The sequence below is a fragment of the Lithobates pipiens genome, unplaced genomic scaffold, assembly GCF_037356315.1.
Source record: "Lithobates pipiens isolate NorthernLeopardFrog02 unplaced genomic scaffold, aLitPip1_a1.2 Scaffold_18, whole genome shotgun sequence".
NCBI classification, from domain to species: Eukaryota; Metazoa; Chordata; class Amphibia; order Anura; family Ranidae; genus Lithobates; species Lithobates pipiens.
The window spans coordinates 403936925-403958401 of NW_027507758.1; the positions used below are offsets into that span (position 1 = coordinate 403936925).

At 44.1% G+C, this 21477-nt stretch overlaps 1 protein-coding gene across 2 annotated transcripts in view; it reads right to left on the reverse strand.

Annotated features, from left to right (window-relative positions):
- The window catches only part of FXR1 (FMR1 autosomal homolog 1), a 96411-nt gene extending 79329 nt beyond the window's left edge, over positions 1-17082 (reverse strand). Inside the window, exon 1 of one of the 2 annotated variants that reach the window (XM_077487908.1) lies at positions 16930-17082. In XM_077487908.1, the coding sequence (XP_077344034.1) occupies positions 16930-16980 (51 nt within the window). In that variant the 5' untranslated portion in view covers positions 16981-17082. The remainder of the gene's footprint in view (positions 1-16929) is intronic. The other variant, XM_077487909.1, reaches the window with a different exon arrangement.
- Between the last annotated feature and the right edge of the window lie 4395 nt (positions 17083-21477).

Here is a 21477-nt window from a genome sequence, read left to right on the forward strand (position 1 = left end):
TTCAAAAAAGAAAAGTCAAATATCTTTCTGACCACAGAACAGTTTTGCACAAGACTATTTTAACCACTTCAGGACCGCCGTATTGCCAATGTACGTCAGCACAATGGCACAGGCAGGCACAATCACGTAGATGTACGTGATTGCCTTCCAGCGGGTGGGGGGTCCAATCGGACCCCCTCCCGTTGGATACGACGGTCCGGTTCCCTCCAGGAGCGCTCCGTGATGAGGGGATGGCCGTTCGTTTTCGGCCACCCCCTCTGGATTGCTCCTGGCCAATGAGAAGCTTCCTCCCACTGTGTATTGTTTACACAGGAAGGAGGAAGTGATGTCATTCTCCTCGGGGCGGTCTTTTTGACCGGACTACGAGGAGAAGACTAATAGTAAGTGTGCACCAACACTACACTGACATGTAGGTACACACAGGCACACAACCCCCCCCCCCCGATCGCCCCCCGCCCCCCCTCCCCCCCCCAGTCACAGTGTCACTGATTGCATTGATCATTTCTTTACTGATCAATGCATTCAGTGTCAGTTGTGACAGTAAAAACTGTCAGGACAGTTAGTGTTAGGTCCAGGGTAGCCCCCTATCACCCCCCAATAAAGATTTAACCCCCTGATTGCCCCTAGAGTTAACCCTTTCACCCCCTTTTGCCAGTGTCACTAAGCGATCATTTTTCTGATCGCTGCATGTGTCGCTAGTGTCGCTAGGTAGCTAGTTATTTTTTTAGGTTCACCGCCAGGTTTTTATATCGCTAGGTACCCCGATATACTACCCAATAATGTTTTTAACCCCCTGATTGCCGCTAGTTAACCCTTTCACCCCCTTTTGCCAGTGTCACTAAGCGATCATTTTTCTGATCGCTGCATGTGTCGCTAGGTAGCTAGTTATTTTTTTAGGTTCACCGCCAGGTTTTTATAGCGCTAGGTACCCCGATATACTACCCAATAATGGTTTTAACCCCGATTGCAGCTAGTTAACCCTTTCACCCCCTTTTGCCAGTGTCACTAAGCGATCATTTTTCTGATCGCTGCATCAGTGTCGCTAGGTAGCTAGTTATTTTTTTAGGTTCACCGCCAGGTTTTTATAGCGCTAGGTACCCAGATATACTACCCAATAATGGTTTTAACCCCCTGATTGCCGCTAGTTAACCCTTTCACCCCCTTTTGCCATTGTCACTAAGCGATCATTTTTCTGATCGCTGCATGTGTCGCTAGGTAGCTAGTTATTTTTTTAGGTTCACCGCCAGGTTTTTATAGCGCTAGGTACCCCGATATACTACCCAATAATGGTTTTAACCCCCCGATTGTCGCTAGTTAACCCTTTCACCCCCTTTTGCCAGTGTCACTAAGCGATCATTTTTCTGATCGCTGCATCAGTGTCGCTAGGTAGCTAGTTATTTTTTTAGGTTCACCGCCAGGTTTTTATAGCGCTAGGTACCCCGATATACTACCCAATAATGGTTTTAACCCCCTGATTGCTGCTAGTTAACCCTTTCACCCCCTTTCACCAGCGATCACAGTATAAGTGTCACTGGTGACGCTGGTTAGCCAGTTAGTTATTTAGGTTCCCCGTCAGGTTTTTATATAGCACCAGGGACCCCCATATACTAATAAAAATTTGAACCCCCTGATTGCCCCTAGTTAACCCTTTCACCACTGATCACCGTATAAGTGTTACGGGTGACTCTGGTTAGTTTGTTTTTTATAGCATCAGGGCACCCACCATTTATTACCCAATAAAGGTTTAACCCCCTGATCACCCGGCGGGTGATATCAATTAGGTTTTAGGGTCAGGGTCTGCGTCGCCCCAGGCAGCGCTAGGTTAGTGCCAGTACCGCTAACACCCACACGCAAAGCATACACCTCCCGTAGTGCTATAGAATCTGAACAGATCAATATCTGATCTGATCTATACTAGCGTCCCCAGCAGTTTAGGGTTCCAAAAAAACGCATTGTTAGCGGGATCAGCCCAGATACCTGCTAGCACCTGCGTTTTGCCCCTCTGCCCAGCCCACCCAAGTGCAGTATCGATCGATCACTGTCACTTACAAAACACAACGCATAACTGCAGCGATCGCAGAGTCAGGCCTGATCCCTGCCATCGCTAACAGTTTTTTTGGTAGCATTTTATATTTAAATCCGGAAGGCAGTGCTTGGTTTTCGGGGTCCCGTACGTGGCTAGGCTCCCAAAAAGTCCCCCACATGCGGTATCCCCGTACTCGGGAGAAGCAGCAGAATTTATTTTGGGGTGTAATTTGACTTCTGCCCATAGCATGTGTGAGCAATATATCATTTAGTGACAACTTTGTGCAAAAAAAAAAAAAGTTTGTAATCTTCCCGCAACTTTTGGCAAAATATAAAATATTCCATGGACTCAACATGCCTCTCAGTAAATAGCTTGGGGTGTCTACTTTCCAAAATGGGGTCATTTGGGGGGGTTTTGTGCTATTTTGGCATGTTATGGCCTTCGAAACTGTGATAGGTAGTGAGGAGTTAAATCAAAAATTTGCACCCTTAGAAATCCTGAAGGTGGTGATTGGTTTTCGGGGTGCCGTGCGCGACTAGACTCCCAAAAAGTCCCACACATGTGGTATCCCCATACTCGGGAGAAGTAGCGGAATATATTTTGGGGTGCAATTCCACATATAACCATGGCATGTGTGAGCAATATATCATTTAGTGACAACTTTTTGTAAAAAAAATATTTTTTTTTTTTTGTCATTATTCAATCCCTTAGGACAAAAAAAATAAATATTCAATGGGCTCAACATACCCATCAGCAATTTCCTTGGGGTGTCTACTTTCCAAAATGGGGTCATTTGGGGGGGATTTGTACTGCCCTGCCATTTTAGCACCTCAAGAAATGAGATCGGCAGTCATAAATTAAAAGCTGTGTAAATTCCAGAAAATGTACTCTAGTTTGTAGACGCTATAACTTTTGCGCAAACCAAAAAATATACGCTTATTGACATTTTTTTTACTAAAGACGTGTGGCTGAATAAATTTTGCCCTCAATGTATGACTAAAATTTAGTTTATTCGATTTTTCTTATAACAAAAAGAAAATATCTTTTTTTTTCAAAATTTTCGCTCTTTTTCCATTTATATCGCAAAAAAAAATAATCGCAGAGGCAATCAAATACCATCAAAAGAAAGCTCTATTTGTGGGAAGAAAAGGACGCAAATTTCGTTTGGGTGCAATATTGCATGACCGCGCAATTACCAGTTAAAGCAGCGCAGTGCGAAATTGGAAAAAGACCTCTGGTCCTTAAGGTGTTTATTGGTCCGAGGCTGAAGTGGTTAAATAAGCTTTGGCCTAGAAGACAGCTGTGTTTCTGGATCATGTTTAGATATGGCTGCTTTTTGTATGATAGAGCATTAACTTGCATTTTTGAATGGCACAGTGACAGGTCTTCACAGTGATTTGTGGAAGTATTATTGAGCCCATGCAATGATGTCCATCACATAATCATGCCCTTTTTTAATGCATTGGTTTGAGGGCTTAAAGATCAAGGGCATCTGATATTGTGTTTCAGCCTTGTTTGTTCTGCAGAGATTTCTCCAGATTCTCAGAATCTTGATATTATGTACTGTAGAAGATGATGATATATTTAAAGTGGTTGTAAACTCTCCCCCACAACTTTGTCCCATGTAAATCAGCATAAAAAACCCTAATGAACACTGCTTGTAGATATCTCCTTACTTGCTTAGTATGGTTGTAATCCTTTTTGTTCTTTAGAATGACATCACTGAGCATGCCCAGGTCTCCCATGATTTACGGCACACACTATGTGCTTGTCTATCTGTTATCAGGACTTCCTATGGCACAGCACTGATATCCCAGGAGGCTACAGAATCATTCAGAGCTTGCTCCTACACCCCATGTGACCTCAGATGCAGTGTAAGCCTGGCCATTACTGCAGTCTTATCAGATGAAGCTGAGAAAATGGAGTACTGTCAGTGATACAATTTTTCAGGACAAGCTTTCGGGGTATGTCCCCTTCTTCAAGGTCCAAGCACTGCAGAAGGGGACATACCCCGAAAGCTTGTCCTGAAAAATTGTATGTTAGTGCAAATAAAAAAAGTCTCACGGACAGTACTCCATTTTCTGTCACAATTGCACTAATACGGCTACAATCACATCAGTTGAAGCCGATAAGACTGACAAAGGCAAACATTAGACAATCAGCATAAATACTATGAAATAAAACAAGTCAGCTATGAACAGGGAAGCAGGGTTGCCATAGAAACATTGGATTGGGAAGGAGGCTTGGTTAACAGTACAGGAAGTGCTCAATGTAAGGGCGGAAATACACTCCACTGTGGACTCAGAAAACAATACTTAAGATGGTGCTGCCTAACTCCTGTAAACAAGTTTTTTAAAGTTTCATTAATCAGTAAGTAATATGCGATTTGGGCTGGATTACAGTGGCTATAGTTTGATAATTACTTAATATAATGGACTAAATGAAAAGAAGCATCAGAGTGGGAAAGTTTCCTCTTCAAAATCTTTGCAATTTTACACGGAGGAACACAATACTGAAATTGTTCAACAATTTTTAGATGCAGCTTTTAACAGATTGGTGAACCTCCTGCCCATCTTAACTTGAGGCACTCTCGAAGATGCCCTTTTTATAATCAATCATGTTACTGACCTGTTTCCAATTAACCTCAGTTGTAAATTGTTCTTCCAGCTCTTCCTTGTTAGTACCACTTTACCAGTTTTTGTTGTCCCAACATTTTTGAGATGTGTTGCTGCCATCAATATAAAAATTACCCTATTTTTTCCCCCTAAAATTTTACATTTTTCCAGTTTAAACATTTGATATGTTCTCTACTGTGAATAAAACATGGGTATTATGAGTTTTGCAAATCATTGTATTCTGTTCATATGTAGATTTTTCACAGAGTACCAAGTTTTTTGGAATTGTGATTATATATAACGATGCAGCCAACGTGTGTGCCACATTGGACTGCATTGTAGTAGCATTAGCTACATACAGGAAGGCTAGGTCCACATCTCAGTAACTGGTGAACACATGCAAAATCATGCATGTTGCCGACCTGCAGAGAAATGCACAAGAGTGCTATTATTTGTGAATTGCACTTGACACATTTAAGCACACACCACAGCAACATGCGGTTTGGTGCTTTTTTCAAAAGGGTCTGGGACTTTTTCCACTGCGTTGCTCACTGGTAGGGCAGCTCATTGATCTGAATGGGCTGCTCTACCCATGATTTGTGTGCAAACACATACACTATATTGTCAAAATTATTGGAACACCTGCCTTTACACGCATACATGAACTTTAATGGTATCCCAGTCTTAGTCCGTAGGGTTCAGTATTGAGATGGCCCAACTTTTGCAGCTTTAACAGCTTCAACTCTTCTGGGAAGGTTGGCCATCAGGTTTAGGAGTGTGTCTAAGGGAATGTTTGACCATTCTTCTAAAAGCACATTTGTGAGGTCAGGCACAGATGTTCGACGAGAAGGCCTGGCTATCAGTCTTCTCTCTAATTCATACCAACTGTGTTCTATTGGGTTGAAGGACCCAAGGACTCTTTGCAGGCCAGTCAAGTTCCTCCACCCTAAACACGCTCATTCATGCTATTATGGACCTTATGTTTGTTCACTAGTGGTCGGTCATGTTGGAACAGGAAGGGGCCATCCCCAAACTGTTCCCAAAATATCGGGAGCATGAAATTCTCCAAAATGTCTTGGTATGCTGACGCCTTAAGAGTTTCCTTCACTGGAACTAAGGGGCCAAGCACAACCCCTGAAAAACAACCCCACATTATAATCCCCCCCTCTAACAAATGGTTTGGACCAGTGCACAAAGTAAGGTCTATAAAGACATGGATGAGCGAGTTTGGGATGGATGAGCTTGACTGGCCTGCACAGAGTTCTGACCTCAACCCGACAGAACACCTTTTGGATTATAGTGGAGGCTGCGAGACAGGGCTTCTTGTCCAACATCAGTTCAACCGCACAAATGTGCTTCTGGAAGAATAGTCAAATATTCCCAGACAGTCTTCTAAACCTTGAAGACAGCCTTCTCAGAAGAGTTGAAGCTATTATAGCTGCAAAGGTTGGGCCAACTCAAAATTGAACCCTACGGACTAAGACTGGGATTCCATTAAAGTTCATGTGTGTAAAGGCAGAAGTCCCAATACTTTTGACAATATAGTGTATGTGAACTGGGCCTAAAGCCCCAAACACACGGGGCGAATTTCAGGAGACATCGGCCAGTTCAATATAAGACGGTTGGCATTCGGCCTGTGAGTGTGAGTCAGACAGAAGCCAGCCAGCTGACAGACTCCCGATCTGATTGGAGTATTCTGGCAAGGGGGCCCATCGCACTGTCAGAACACATCAGTTCAGTGGGGGAGATTGCTGTACTAAGGTTGGATCATTAGTACAGCGGCTCCGACTGGAGCAGTCAGTTTTCTTTCCTTCAACCCACTGGGATGGATGAAAGAAAAAAACGTAATGTGTAGTAGGTTTAAGTAGCACGGTTCTTCAGCAGGTCAGGTAACTTCCTGTCTGCTGCAAAAGTTAAAGAGACACCAAGTGCTTCCACCTTTCAGAATTCTAGTATTTTTTTTTAATCAATGAACACATGGCTTCCTCTGATTGGCCGAAGAATCTGACCGTACAGTCTTAGTGAGGATACTTATCAGGTACTGGGAAAACAAATTCACTATCAAGTTTGACAAAATTAAAGAAATACTTTTCTATATAGACCACCACATGAAGGAAGCCAGTTTATAAATAGAAAGGCTAACATGCTTCAAATAGCTGACAATGCGCCTGTGATAGGAGAGTGACAGGAACAGCTGAAATACTCTTGAACTGGAAGTGTCAACTCCTTGGCAACATATTTTAGGTCCTTTTCTGACTATATAGCATTACTGACCATCCCTTAATTACTGCATCCTCTATTGTACACACAGAATTAAATTACATTATTCAAATGGCAATGCATAGAGATACATTTATATTGCATGTTGATACATTTTAAAGTGGCCATTGCCATTTAAAAAGACTAAAAACAGATTTAGTCTGCACAGGCACGGCTTAGTGCAGGTTCACACTACAACAACTAGGTATCCGACTTGTAAGTCCTCAAGTAGCTGGATGTAAGAAATGCCATAGAAGTGAATGAGAGCAGTCTTAATGTACAATACTGAAGTTGCTCTGATTTCAGAAAGTTCCTGTACTACTTCAAGGCGACTTCTAAGCGACTTGTACCCATAGATTTCAATGGAAGTCACCTCCAAGTCGGATATCCATCTATATTGAAGCGACTTTACAGGAAAAAGAAAAAAATGTACCCGGGTATTCCCCACATTTACCCAGGCAACCTCCTCCCTCCCACAGAGCCGATTATGCCGAGATTGACCACAGCCAAAGGCGCCTGGTCTGGAAGCGACTGTAAGTTGCACTGAAGTCACGCTGTAAATCGGGTTGCCCCTGTGTGAACCTGCACTAAGTACTTGCCTATTGTGCGCCACCCCAGCACCAAATCACTTAAACACAAATCAAAAGCTTTAAAAGAGCCCACTTCTTAAAATGCTGACAATTAAAGTGGTTGTAAACCCTTACAAACCACTTTGATCTACAGGTAAGCCTAGATTAAGGCTTACCTGTAGGTCCAAGAAATATCTCCCAAACCTATATGGTTTAGGAGATATTTGCCCGAAGACGGGCACCGCTGTCTACGGCGCATGCGCCGTAGACAGCAGCGCGCAGGCGCACTGAGCGTGGCATAGTCAATGACGAAGATGCCGCGCGTCTTGGCTCCCGTGCACATGCGGGAGTGACGTCATCGCTGCTCTGGCGAATCACAGCGCCGGAGCAGCGAGACCCACCAAGAAGATGGACGCTCGGAACTACAGGGGACAGCAGTGACTTCGCTGGCTCCCGTGTCAGGTAAGTGACACATAATGGGCTACTATGCGATGCATAGTAGTCCATTATGCTTTGCCTTTGCAGGGAATGAAAGAGGAAGTAAACTCATCAGGGTTTACTTCCTCTTTCAGACCTCATAGGCATGGGATTCTGGCATTTTTGTGTGTGCAGAAGGCATAGGGCACACTGCCAGCCGCTTGTAAAACTCTATGAGGGGCTGAAAGCTGCTGCAGCTTGACGGAACAGTGTGGTACCAACATTTAGGGCCAGTTAACACCAGTGTGTTTTAGTGTAGTTGTAAAATGCCAAGCAAGGGAAAAACAACTGAAAATCAATAATTTCCAATGTGTCCTAGTCACACGATAACATTGTGTAGCACTAAAATGCAGCACGCTTTAAAACACAACTAAAATCGGTGTAAATGTACATGCATTTTAGTGCAAGTCAGTGTGAATTGGCCCTTAAAGCGGTTGTATCCCCATTTGGTAATTTTTACCTACAGGTAAGCCTACCTGTAGGTAAAATTAATATCTTCTAAATGTGCACTGTTTAGGAGATATGCACCCTGGATTCAGCCAGTTATGTCATTGGCACATGCACTCTGAAGGTCCAACATACATTGCTGGACCCTCAGAGCATTGTGGTAGAACTCTGCGGGAGTGACGTCACCGTGGCTCCGGCCAATCACTTAGCCAGAGCACGTGAAGCTGGAAGAAAGACTGGTGGAAGATGCCAGTCCAGCACTGGAGGGCTTTGTTCCAAGGTGAGCATTTCCAAGGTGAGCAGGCTTTAGGGCAGTATGCACCCAGAGTCGAATGTCGACTATGCAAATTTCTCAAGTTATACTGCCCTAAACATAGTATCATTTGGTGCACCATCTAGTGACAGTAGTTTTCAGCCTTTCAGTTTTACAGGCTGCTGCCAGCATACACCTGTTCCCCTCTGCATGCACAAATACGATGGAATGTTATACGGAGAGGCTAAACGCCCAGTGCGCATGAGGCCTAAGGCTGCATTCACACCATAGCAATTTGAACCATGGGCTGATGCGTTGCGAATCAGTCCACAAATTGACAGTGCCGATGTGTGAATGGCAAATCACGGGGCTTGCATTTGAGATTTGAATGACACCTCAAATCGTAGTGCGGGTCTGCCGCAATTGTCACGCGATAATTTGTGCTCCAATTGCAGCATGTCGCCCAAAAAAAGTTCAGGAGCTACTTTGGGGAGACATGCTTCCCGTGATGTGGATTTCTGTGATTGCAGCGCAAATTATCATATTTATTGGCCCATAAATGTGGTGTATCTGGAATTTGCAAAAGCATTTGGCACAGTTCCCCATAAACGTTTACTGTACAAAATAAGGTGCGTTGGCATGGACCATAGGGTGAGTACATGGATTGAAAACTGGCTACAAAGGCGCGTTCAGAGGGTGGTGATAAATGGGGAATACTCTGAATGATCAGGGGTGGGTATTGGGGTCCCGCAGGTGGAGAATGGGGTAAATAGTTCAATCTCTGCATTTGCAAACAATATCAAGCTAAGTAGGGCAATAACTTCTCCGCAGGATGTGCAAACCTTGCAAGATGATCTGAACAATTTAAAGAGGAACGTAAACCCTGATGGGGTTACTTCCTCTTTGTCTCCCTGCAAAGGTAAAGCATAATGGGCTACTATGCCATTATGTGCCACTTACCTGACACAGGAGCCAACGATGTCACCGCTGTCCATGTTCTTCCGGGTATCGCTGCTCTGGCCACTCACAGCGCCGGAGTAGCGATGACATGGCTCCCGCGCATGGGAGCCGCCACTAACGGCGATAGTGTGACTGTCTGCTGCAACTGTCTTTTAGTAAATATCTCCTAAACCGTGTAGGTTTAGGAGATATTTATTGGACCTACAGGTAAGCCTTAATCTAGGCTTACCTGTAGGTCAAAGTGGTTTGAAGGGCTTACAACCACTTTAATGTGGTGGGCAACTACATGGCAAATGAGGCTCAATGTAAGAAAATGTAAAATAATGCATTTGGGTGGCAAAAATCTGAACGTTATCTATACACTGGGGGGAGAACCTCTGGGGGGAATGTAGGATGGAAAAAATACCTGGGGGTCCTAGTAGATGATAGGCTCAGCAATGGCATGCAATGCCAAGCTGCTCCTAACAAAGCAAACAAAATATTGGCATGCATTAAAAAGGGGATCAACTCCGGAGATAAAACGATAATTCTCCCACCCCACAAGACTGGTTCTGCCACACCTGGAGCATGCTGTCCAGTTCTGGGCACCAGTTCTCAGGAAGGATGTACTGGAAATGGAGCGAGTACAAAGAAGGGCAACTAAGCTAATAAAAGGGTCTGGAGGATATTAGTTATGAGGAAAGATTGCGAGAACTGAACTTATTCTCTCTGGAGAAGAGACCCTTGAGAAGGGATACGATTTCAGTTTACAAATACCGTACTGGTGACCCCACAAGGGATAAAACTTTTTCGCAGAAGGGAGTTTAACAAGACCCGTGGCCACTCATTAAAATTGGAAGAAAAGAGGTTTATGCTTAAACTACGTAGAGGGTTCTTTACTATAAGAGCGGCAAGGATGTGGAATTCCCTTCCACAGGTGGTGGTCTCAGCGGAGGGGCATTGATAGTTTAAAAAAACTATTAGATAAGCACCTGAACGTTCACAACATACAGGGATATAAAAAGGTAATATGGACATAATCACACACATAGGTTGGACTTGGACTTGTGTCTTTTCAACCTCACCTACTATGTAACTATATCTATTCATATGAATGACATCTCAAATGCGAATCATGCGATTTGTCACACATCGGTACTGTTAAATCGCAGGCAGATTTGCAGCAAATCTAACCGCGATTCAAAACGCTGTAGTGTGAATGCAACCTTACTGCTCTCCAGCCACTGAAGGTATGCGACCAGTCAGATAAGTTGAATACCTGCTCCCACTGCCACACGCAACGGTTCCTTTTGCCGGTACGTGTGTCCCTACAAGGCGTATGAACTGGCAAGCTAAACCACTGAGTGCAAAAGAAACATGTTTTTAGGGTGCAGAAGGGTGCAAGAATAGATGGGCTTTTACAGGGCTGGTCTTTTTTTTTTTTTTTTTTTATTAAAGTAACCCAATGAAAATTGTGTAAAATTTGAAATAAAGGGACACAGGGACTACTAGCAGAAGATACCATAGTGCGCAATAGGTGACCAGGCATCCAACACACCCAGAGGTGTTTCTGATGCTTAAGGCTCCATGCACACTGAAGCTCAAAAAAGCTATTTCTGGACGCCAGATTGCTGGCAGAAAACGCTGGTTGAAAAACCTGCTTTTAACAGCGTTTTATACTAGCGTTAATGAGCGTTAATGAGCGTTTTACAGCGTTAGCGTTAATGGGCGTTTTTTATAAAAATACACAGAGGACACTCCCAAAATCCCACAATGCATTGAAAAATAGAATGCCGAACACTAATGAGCGTTAATGAGCGTTAATGAGCGTTAATGAGCGTTAATGAGCGTTAATGAGCGTTAATGAGCGTTAATGAGCGTTAATGAGCGTTAATGAGCGTTTGTCGTTTTTTGCCGCTGAAAAACGGCACTTTGAACGCGAATTTCTGGCGTTCAGAAAAAAGCCCATAAACTCCACTGCTCATTAAAGCTGAAAAACGTCCATGTGTGCATGGACACATAGGCTAACATAGAGTGGAGTTTATGGGCTTTTACAAAAAACGCCCAAACGCCAATAAACTGCAGTTTATCAGCTTCAGTGTGCATGGAGCCTTAGAGTCTTCAGCAAGATTATCTCCTATAGACAACTTCGGCAACCAAGGTGGTAGGACAGGTATGTAAACAAATCTTTTCTTTGCAGGCTAGCACTTCTTGCAAGTGTGTCTGTAAAAAGACAAAATACAAAACATAACCATCCATTTAAAGTGGTTCTAAAGGCTCAAAGTTTTTTTACCTTTGTGCATTCTATGCATAAAGGTAAACACATTCTGTGTGCAGCACCCACCCCCCCCCCCAATATTTACCTGAGCCCCCTCTTAATCTAGCATTGTGCTGGAGAACCCCAGCTCTCTGGCGACTCTTCTGCCTCAATGGAGGAGGCAGCAGCGGGAGCCACTGGTGTCAATCACAGCCAGTGATAAAAATCAAGAGAGGGAAGGGCAGGGCTGAGCCGGGCTTGCCCTGGAGGCACTTGGCAGGAGGGAGGGGCCAGGAGCACTCGCAGGGGACCCAAAAAGAGGCGGATCCGGGTTGCTCTGTGCAAAACCATCGGACAGAGCAGGTTATATATATATATATATATATATATATATATATATATATATATATATATATATATATATATATATATATATATATATATATATATATATATATCTCTCTCTCTCTCAACACACACACAAACTTTAATATCACTTTATAGCCCTTTACCCTATCTAATCAATCAGGTCTGCCTGTCCGTTTTTCAGGCAGCCACCTATTGTCAAAATCCGCAAAAAAAAAAAAAAAAAAAAGATAGATGCCGATATGTCCAGCGGGTCGGAAGTGAACAGATGAAAACGGACAGGCTGTCTTTATTTTTCCGATCACCCCATACAGGAGAACGGGGACTCTGACAGATCTGTCTCTGCCCAGTGAGCAGAGATGGACCTGTCACCCGCCTGCTTAGCGGAGCGATCTCTGCTGAGCAAGCAGAGTTCCCATCAAAATGGATCCGCCCCAATGCGAAAGGTGTTCATCAATGTTTCTCAACTCCAGTCCTCAAGGCGCCCCAAGTCGTCATGTTTTCAGGCTTTCCCTCAGATGAGGCAGGCAGGCCTATGCGCTACATAGTTGAAGGTAAAGGAAATTTAACAACAAAAGTTGTATAATGTGTATCCAGCTTAAGGCAGTGAAAATTAACAAATTACTGGTGTAAAATAATGGTGAGCCTAAAAACATGATCTGTTGGGGTGCCTTGAGGACTGGAGTTAAGAAACACTGCCTTAGATGAATAGTTTTGACAGCAAATTATCCCCCCTAGCGGTAATCCCGAGTCTGGCTCGGGGTAGGAATATACTGATAGGAGCGGTAACCCCGAGCCAGACTCGGGATGGCTTCGCTCGATGCAGGGGAGGACACAGGGAGAGTTACTTACCTTGTCCCCTGGATCCAGCGATGTCCTCCGCGCTGTGTGATCAAGCTGTCCTCCGCTCGATTCACACAGTGCCGAATGCCGCCGAGCTCCGTTCCCTGCAGCGTTACGGCGCACGGGAGCGGAGAACGGCGGCAAATTCAAAAAAGTAAAAACACACAAAACACACACAGCACTGTAATCTTACAGATTACAGTGCTGTATTAAAAAATACACACCCCCTTTGTCCCTAGTGGTCTGTGCAATGCCCTGCATGCACTTTTATATTATAAATACTGTTTTTTACTGCCTGGAACTTGGAGATTGTCCATAGCAACCAAAAAGTGTCAATTTTTCAGTGTTTTAGGATTTGATTACATTATTGAATAATTTTTATTATTCTTTATTATATTATAAACTTTATCATACCCGGGATGTCCGCTAGACTCTGGTTTGAACAGATTTAAGAGCGTTATTCCTAAGAATTTCAGGACTACAAAATAAAAGCCAGATTTCCGTGCAAAATAATTGTACCGCTTTCAGCACCTAATTCCAGACTGAATCATACCGCCAGGGAGGTTAAACAATGCATGCCAATGCCTAAGCAACAAATATATTTAAAATGGAGTTTAAGCCACAAAAGGTTTTTTATTTATTTTTTAAGTCAGCAGCTACAAGTACAGTAGCTGATGACAACTTTTAATAAGGACACTTACCAGACCAGGGAGCCCGCAAATGTCGCCCCCAAAGCCGATTCGTCCACAGGCCTGGGTGCTGCCATTCCAATCAAGGGAAACCGACAGTAGCGCCCTCATGCTTCACAGCCAGTTTCCTACTGTGCATGCGCGATTTGCGTGGCTTTTGAATGGCCGGCTCATTTTCGGGGACACACACGGGTCCCAGAAGGCAGCGGGGGAGGAGAAGGGCTCAGTGCAGAAGAGTACGTAACGTACTGCACCATAGCTGGGCTAGGATGGAAGTAAATTTATTCTTTCTAAAAAGGCAGGTAAAAAAAAAAAAAAAACACACACACAAACACATGAGAAAAATAAAAAGAAAGGGATATCCAAAAAGCGAGGGATGGTCTTTAGTTTAAGACCACCTTTACGAAAGTGGGTGGAACTCTGCTTTAAAATACCAGGAGGTAGTGTCACTAAAATATTTGATGCTAGATTAAAAATAAAACTGATTAAATCCTATAATAAAGCAGAAGGCATCAGCCAATCTGCTGCAGATATAAAGAAACAAGTTTTACCTATACTTTGACAGCAGTTATTGTAAAACAGGATTGAAAACCCTACTGTTTACAGCCATTGAATGGTTTCCTAGCAAGGCTACATCAACTAACAGAGTACCTATTAACATGCTCAGAAGTTCCACAGAAAATCTATGGGGCCAACAGACAACTGGATTCCTTGGTCCAATTACAATGGTACACCAAAATAAACTCACATAAAGTTATTTGGGGCTGGCCACATACAGGCAGTTATGAGTAAACCATGTGTGCCTCATCCCTTTTATATCCTGCCTCTCAAGAATCATTGCTAGATTGTAAGCTCATGGACAGGGCCCTCCTACCCCTCATCTTAAAAAAAAATTTATTCTAACTGTATGGTCTCCTTTTATTCTGAAAAGAGCTGTGCAAAACTGTTGCCATTATAAAAAAAATAATAATAACCTGGGAGCCACAAGCACTTTCCCATTGCTCTAGACCAGGGGTCTCCAAACTTTCTAAGCAAAGGGTTAGTTTACTGTTCTTCAGGCTTTAGGGGAGACAGACTGTGACCAGTGGGAGTAGAAAATGCCCCAGCTTTAGTGCCCTGTTCTTGGTTTTAATGGGAGGAATAATGCCCCGTTGATGGTATTTGTAGGGTGAATGGTGCCTCATAATTGTTGTTAATGTAATAGTTCCCCAAGGGCCACAGTTTTGTCTAGAATAGTGGTGGTCACTTCACTTGATACAGTGGGCCTCAAATGCAGCCGCTAACATTGCACAAAGGCCACACATGAAAACCAGTGATATAATCCTACAGAAAGCGGTTAGGAGACTGCAACGTGCTTCATAAAAGTTGCAAACTAGATACACATATCTGACTGCAAAAGATTGGTATAACAGTCTTTCTACAAATCAAGGCATCCACATTTGTGCTACCTATGCCATACATATCTCAGCAAGATCCACTTTAAAATCAGAGAAAAGGGATGGGCAACATAGAAAAATTAACATAAGGCCACACATAAGTGCCAACAAGCTACATGTGGCCCCAGGGCTTTAGAATCGAAACCGGTTACTCCAAATGTAGTGCATATAACCAGAGAGTAAAGTTCAGCAACTCCGTTTTGAATCCGAGTTTTGTTTATTATTTGCTGAAGACTTGCATTAGAAAATCATTTTGGGAAGACGAGTAACATTTGGCTCTGTGCAGAAAGGAATACAAACACTGCTACAATATGTGAAAAAGACATGAAAATAGGCAAATCTCTTCCAGATTCTAGAGCAGTAGTTGTCAATGTGTGAGCTAAATGGGGCCTCAGATGCAGCCCGACAGCACCAAAGGGCCACATATAATGTTCAATAGAAGTAATGTCAGAAACTGCAGACCTAACAGAAGGAAAGGAGGTTCAGAGAACGTGGATAGGTTACATTTTTAGCTGGGGGGTATACAGCAGAAGACAATACGAAACCATGAACCATGTTACATGAGGCTGGTAGAGATCAATATTCCGACTACAGACTGCTGAGGTCCGAGGGCCTCAGGTTGGGCACCAGGGTTCTAGAGGCACAGACCATTTACATTAGGTCAGGTGCCCATGCAGAACCACAAGTCAATTTTTAGGCTCCCCAGATTGTGTAATGCGACATTTTACTGGGGTCTTGAAATCAGGGAAGGTTTAGAAAAAGCTTAATGGATTGGGCATATCAGATTTAAAAAAAAAAAAAAAAAAAAAAAAAAGACTGGACAAATCTAACTTCAAGGAAAGTGTGTGGTTATCGCCAGACATGGTACCCATGCAGAAACCTCCGCCAGACATGCGCTCATCCAAAAGCCTCCTTGCTTCAGAATCCCATTAGACAGAAGAGTTCATGATCCATAATGGAGATAATAGAAAAGTTGTAGCTTTTAAGAATACTGAAGCATTCACATACATGGCTATTATTATAATGTCTGATCACATACATGGCGCCTATTATATCTGATCACATACATGGTCCCCGTTATTATATCTGATATATAATGTGTGATCACATACGTGGCCCCCCCTTATAGCTGATCACATACCTCCGTTATTATATCCAATCGCACATGGTCCCCGTTATTATATCCATTCACATAAATGGTCCCTGTTATATCTGATCATATACATGGTACCCATTATATATATATATATATATATATATATATATATACACACACACACTTATTTTTTATTATATCTGATCCCATAAATGGCTTCTATTATTTATATCTGATCACATACATGGTCCCCCATTATTATTATTATCATTATATCTGATCACATACATGGTCCCTCATTACTATTATATCTGATCACATACATGGTGCCCCATTATTATATCTGATCACATACATGTCTATTATTATAGGAGGACTCCACGTAGATATTAGAAGCTCTCCTCGGGCTGGGCCCCCCAGGAATAATGATCCATGACAAGCTGAGCCCCATCCCAGTAGTCTGTACAGTGCCCCCCAGACATGGCACCACAATGCTCTCCATACGCTGCAAAGCCGCGGCCTCCACCGCTCGCTGTAGCTACCCTGAGAGCGCCGCCAAGCCCGGGCCTCCGCTCCTTCCTGCATTGCACTTAGGCCCGAGCGCACGAGCCCCCCGCTCCCAGTCACACCGAGGACACGCCCGCTCTCCCCGCTTACCTTGTAGAAAGCTCCGTTAGAGCCGCGCACTTCCACCGTCAGGTCCTCCATGTTGGAAACGCAAAGGGCGATGGGAAGGATTTCTAGAAAGTTTCTGCGTCACCCAAGGAGGGAGGGAGTGAAGGGAGGAGACGGAGAGGAAGGGGAGGAGACTGAAGCGCGCCGGAGATGGTGGGCGCCACAGGGGAGAGGGAGAGGGAGGCAGAGGACATGCGGGGTGTGAGGGGAGGAGGGGGACATTCACTCACTCGGGTTTGTAGTGTTTAGCCGTGAAAGGGAAAGGAAGGCGGGGATCCCACCCACATATAGTATGGGGCATGTGTTATGTGCTAATTATAGAGCGCTGGTATCCCAGCCCGGAATAGAAGCAGCATCACCTCTCTGGGAATTCTCACACCGGCCGACCCGTACAGGTGCCGTCTGAGCGGGAAGTCTCCGGAGCGCCTCCTCAGCTCCTCGTGTGTGATATACAAAGCACACTCGTTTCTTTTTACTGTTGAATAGAGGGGTGTGAGCTTGTTCTATTCCTCTCCATGTGCACCACTAGGGTCTATTTATTTGTCCTCCAAATGCCTGGTCTACAGCCGACTAAGCGACCACCCCATTATCAGCAACCTTGGTCCCCTCAGTCTGGATTTCCTCCTCAAAACTCCACAGAACCTGCTCTCTTAAAGTGCTTGTAAACCCTTACACCCCATGTTTGCCTACAGGTAAGCCTATAATAAGGCGTATCTGTAGGTACTGGAAATATCTTCTAAACCTGCACGATATGTACCATATATGCTTGTGCCAATGTCATTGGCGCACTGAAGAAAGGGCACGATGGTGATTTTTCTAAAGGGCCTGTGCCATCAGCTCCCGCCACTCCAGACAGTCACAGAACTGGAGTCCACGGCCCGGAAGGAAGAAGGAGGGGTGAAGATGCACGCGGGCCTTGTTTGCAGGCAAGTGGCACATAATGGGCTAGTTTGAGATGCATACTAGCCCATTAAGCTTTTACTTTGCAGGGAACAAAAGAGGAAGCAAAACCCATCAGGGTTTACTTACTCTTTAAAACTCAAACAACTTACTAGGCGTTTTAGCAATTATAAATAGTCCCTAAATAAGGCCTGAAATCTGCCTCCCATTCATTTCAGTGTGTCTTTACACACTGGGGCGGTGCGCTTGTGGGATATTAGCAAAAGTCCTGCAAACAGCATCTTGGGGGGGGGGTGCGAGCAAAACGCCCTGCCCATTGACGTGAAACAACATGGGCATTTTTAACCTCTTCAGACGCAGGGGTTAAATGTGCCCCGCTAAGAGCCGAAAAGCGCAGCGCTTTAGCTCTAACGTTTGGCAGCACCAGGGTGACAGTATCCTTTATCCAATGGACACTATTCTGTACTCCTACTACTGGACCTTTCCACTGCCCCTCATCAAAAACATTTCTCCTTTGGTCTCCATTACTATACTCTTTATTGGTTCTCATCCTACCTATCCCACCGTACCTTCAGTGTTGCTTACATTTCTACTTCCACTCCTCTTCCTTTCTCAATCAGGGTCCCCCAAGGTTCTGTTCTCTCTTATTCTCGATCTACACCTCCTTTCTTGATCAGCTGATACGCTTTACACTATACCATTTCTACACCAATGACTCCCAAATGTTATTTCTCTGCCCCTCACTCCATCAGTCTCCTCGCCTATAACCAATTTGCTAACAGACATAGCCTGGATTTCATACCGCTTCTTCAAACTCAATCTATCCAAAACTGAGCTCATAATATTTTCTTCCCCTGATCTCTCTGTCAAGAGCAATGGCTCAATCATCAACCGTTTCCTGAATTATCCTCTCTGCCCCATGTCCAATCCCTGCCACCTCTGTTGCATCTCCAAAATACACCCCTTTCTAACCAATGACACCACAAAGCTTCTGACTCATTCACTGGTCATCTCCCCTTAAAGTAGACCTTCAGTCATTTTTTTTCAACTTTCCATCTAATAAATCTTCTGCCCTTGTTTTAACTTTGGCTAGTAAAACATTTTTATTTCTGCAAGTAAATTCCTTATACAGCCCACTTCCTGTTTCTTGTCTGGTAAAAAGACTAGGCTTATGACCTCATGCACAGCTCTCTAACTCTCATAAAGGTTTGCCAGGAAGGGAGGGTGGGATGAGTCATAAGAGGGCCAATGAGAGCTAGAGGCGTGCCTCTGTTTGTGTAAATCCAGGAAGTGAACAGCCAGCAGCTTTAGCTGCTCACGGTTCAAAATGGATGTAGCCAGACTTAGTGGAGAGAGATTTCTGCAGCAATTTGACAAGTACAGAATCACAGTATATATAAAATAATATCCAAAGTGGTTGGAGGGAAGCTTCAGAATGGCAAAGATGTTTTATTAAAAATTGAGATCAGACTGCAGTTCCTTTTTAACTGCAGCAACTCCTTCCTTTATTGGATTACCTCTACATAGGCCCCCTTAAGTCCAACATAAATGTTACCAAGCTCATCCACCTTACCAACTGCTCAGTGTCTTCTACCACCCTCTTCCAATCCCTCCACTGGTTCCTGCTCACCCAACAAATCAAATTACCAACTAATAACTTACAAAGCTTTCCATAGGTTGGCCCACAGCTACATCACTAACCCAGTCTCAGAATATCAACCAAAACATTCCTTTTGTTCCTCCCAAGACCTCCTGCTCTCTAGTTCCCTTGTCACCTCATCACATGCTCCTCTGGAAATCCCTTCCCAGTTTAGGCGATCCCTGAAAACCCTTCTCTTCAGAGAAACTTCTCCTTAACCTATCCTGCTCCCCACCTAACAGCTGTGCTTTTATTTTCTCCATCAGCTCATCCCCCACATTTATTGCCTTTTGTATAATTTGACCCTCCCCTTTAGATTGTAAGCTCTAACGAGCAGGGCGCCCTCATTCCTCCTGTATAGAATTGTAACTGCACTGTCTGCTGTCGTGTTGTAAAGTGCTGCGCAAACTGTTGGCGCTATATAAATCCTGTGTAATGATTTAAGGTGGTGGCCACTAACACTGGGGTGGAAAGTGAGGGAGAATGCAACATGGTAAGTCGTCACCAGAATGGGAATTGATCGAAAGCCTTCTAAAGGGGTGCTGGTTCTGGTGACATGTCTAGAAGGGAGTTCTTTGGCCATACACACTTCAACAAATTATCAATTTCTATTTCAGTTGATGGATAGTTAAAGGACATCTATATGACACACACTGGAAAGTGAAATTCAATCAACAGCACTTTCACACTGCGCTTTGGCCACAGCACTGTGTACCTGCGATTTTCATGTGGGTTAGCTGCACTTTCCACAGACTACTATTATGTTCTGTAGTTTTTGTGCACTCGCTTCTCAGTGCGCAACCTTAGGAAGCTGCTTCCTATGGGAACACACCTGCAGGCTGTGTGTGTCTATTGACGCACACACAGCTTGGCTCAGCCCCACCACTATTCACTGGATTTGATTGTCAACAACATGAGCCAGTGCCTCCAGCTGCTGCCTTTGCAAGCAGAGCCTCAGACCCAGTTCTGGATTGAGATAGGGTAATACAATGAAGGTAAAAAAAAAAAAATGTCCCAGTAAAGTGGAAGTAAATCCTATTTTCTCAAGTCATCTTCCAGGACAGCACACCTTAAAGGTGAGAGGCTCCTCCCTACAGGAAATACAATCAATTGACAGCTGTTTTAAGTCCACACCCTTCCTCTTGATCCTTAGATTTTGATTGTGTTTCTCCCTACACAGCGAAACTATTTTGTTTTTTTCCAAATGACCCAAAGCCTGGGGCTGGTGGTCTCCCCCTGGGAACCAGACCACAAGCTTGGGAAGCCTCTGGGTCTGGTGGAATATTCTTATCCTTCCTAGGGGGTTCCCCTATCCTTTCCTCAGGGGGGCAGCAGAAATTGGAAGAGCTCCCCTTAGAGCTGAAGGCCCCTGGGTACAGTGGTGTACCCAGAACTTCAGGGGCCATTATCCTGTCTCCCCTCCTTACTAGGGATGAGCCGAACACCCCCCGGTTCGGTTCGCACCAGAACTTGCGAACGGCCCCCGCGTTTGTTACGAACGTTAGAACCCCATTGAAGTCTATGGGACTTGAACGTTCGAAATGGAAAGTGCTAATTTTAACGGCTAATATGCAAGATACTGTCCTAAAAAGGGTTTGGGGACCTGACTCCTGCCTCAGGGGACATGGGTCAATGCAAAAAAAAGTTTTAAAAACGGCCGTTTTGGCGGGAGCACTGATTTTAATGACGATTAAAGTGAAAAAAAAAGTGAAATATTACTTTAAATATGGTGCCTGGGGGGTGTCTGTAGTATGCCTGTGAAATGCCACATGTTTCCCGTGTTTAGAACAGTCCCTGCACAAAATGACATTTAACGGAAATAACACCATTTTATATCTGGTTCCTGCAATATGGTTGAAAATCATTCAGAAAAATGGCATGGGTAGCCCTCCCTGCCCATTACCAGCCTATTTGGGTCTTGTACGCATATTAAGGGGAACCCTGTACCCATATTAAAAAAAGGAAATGCGTGTGGCCCCCAGGCCCTATAT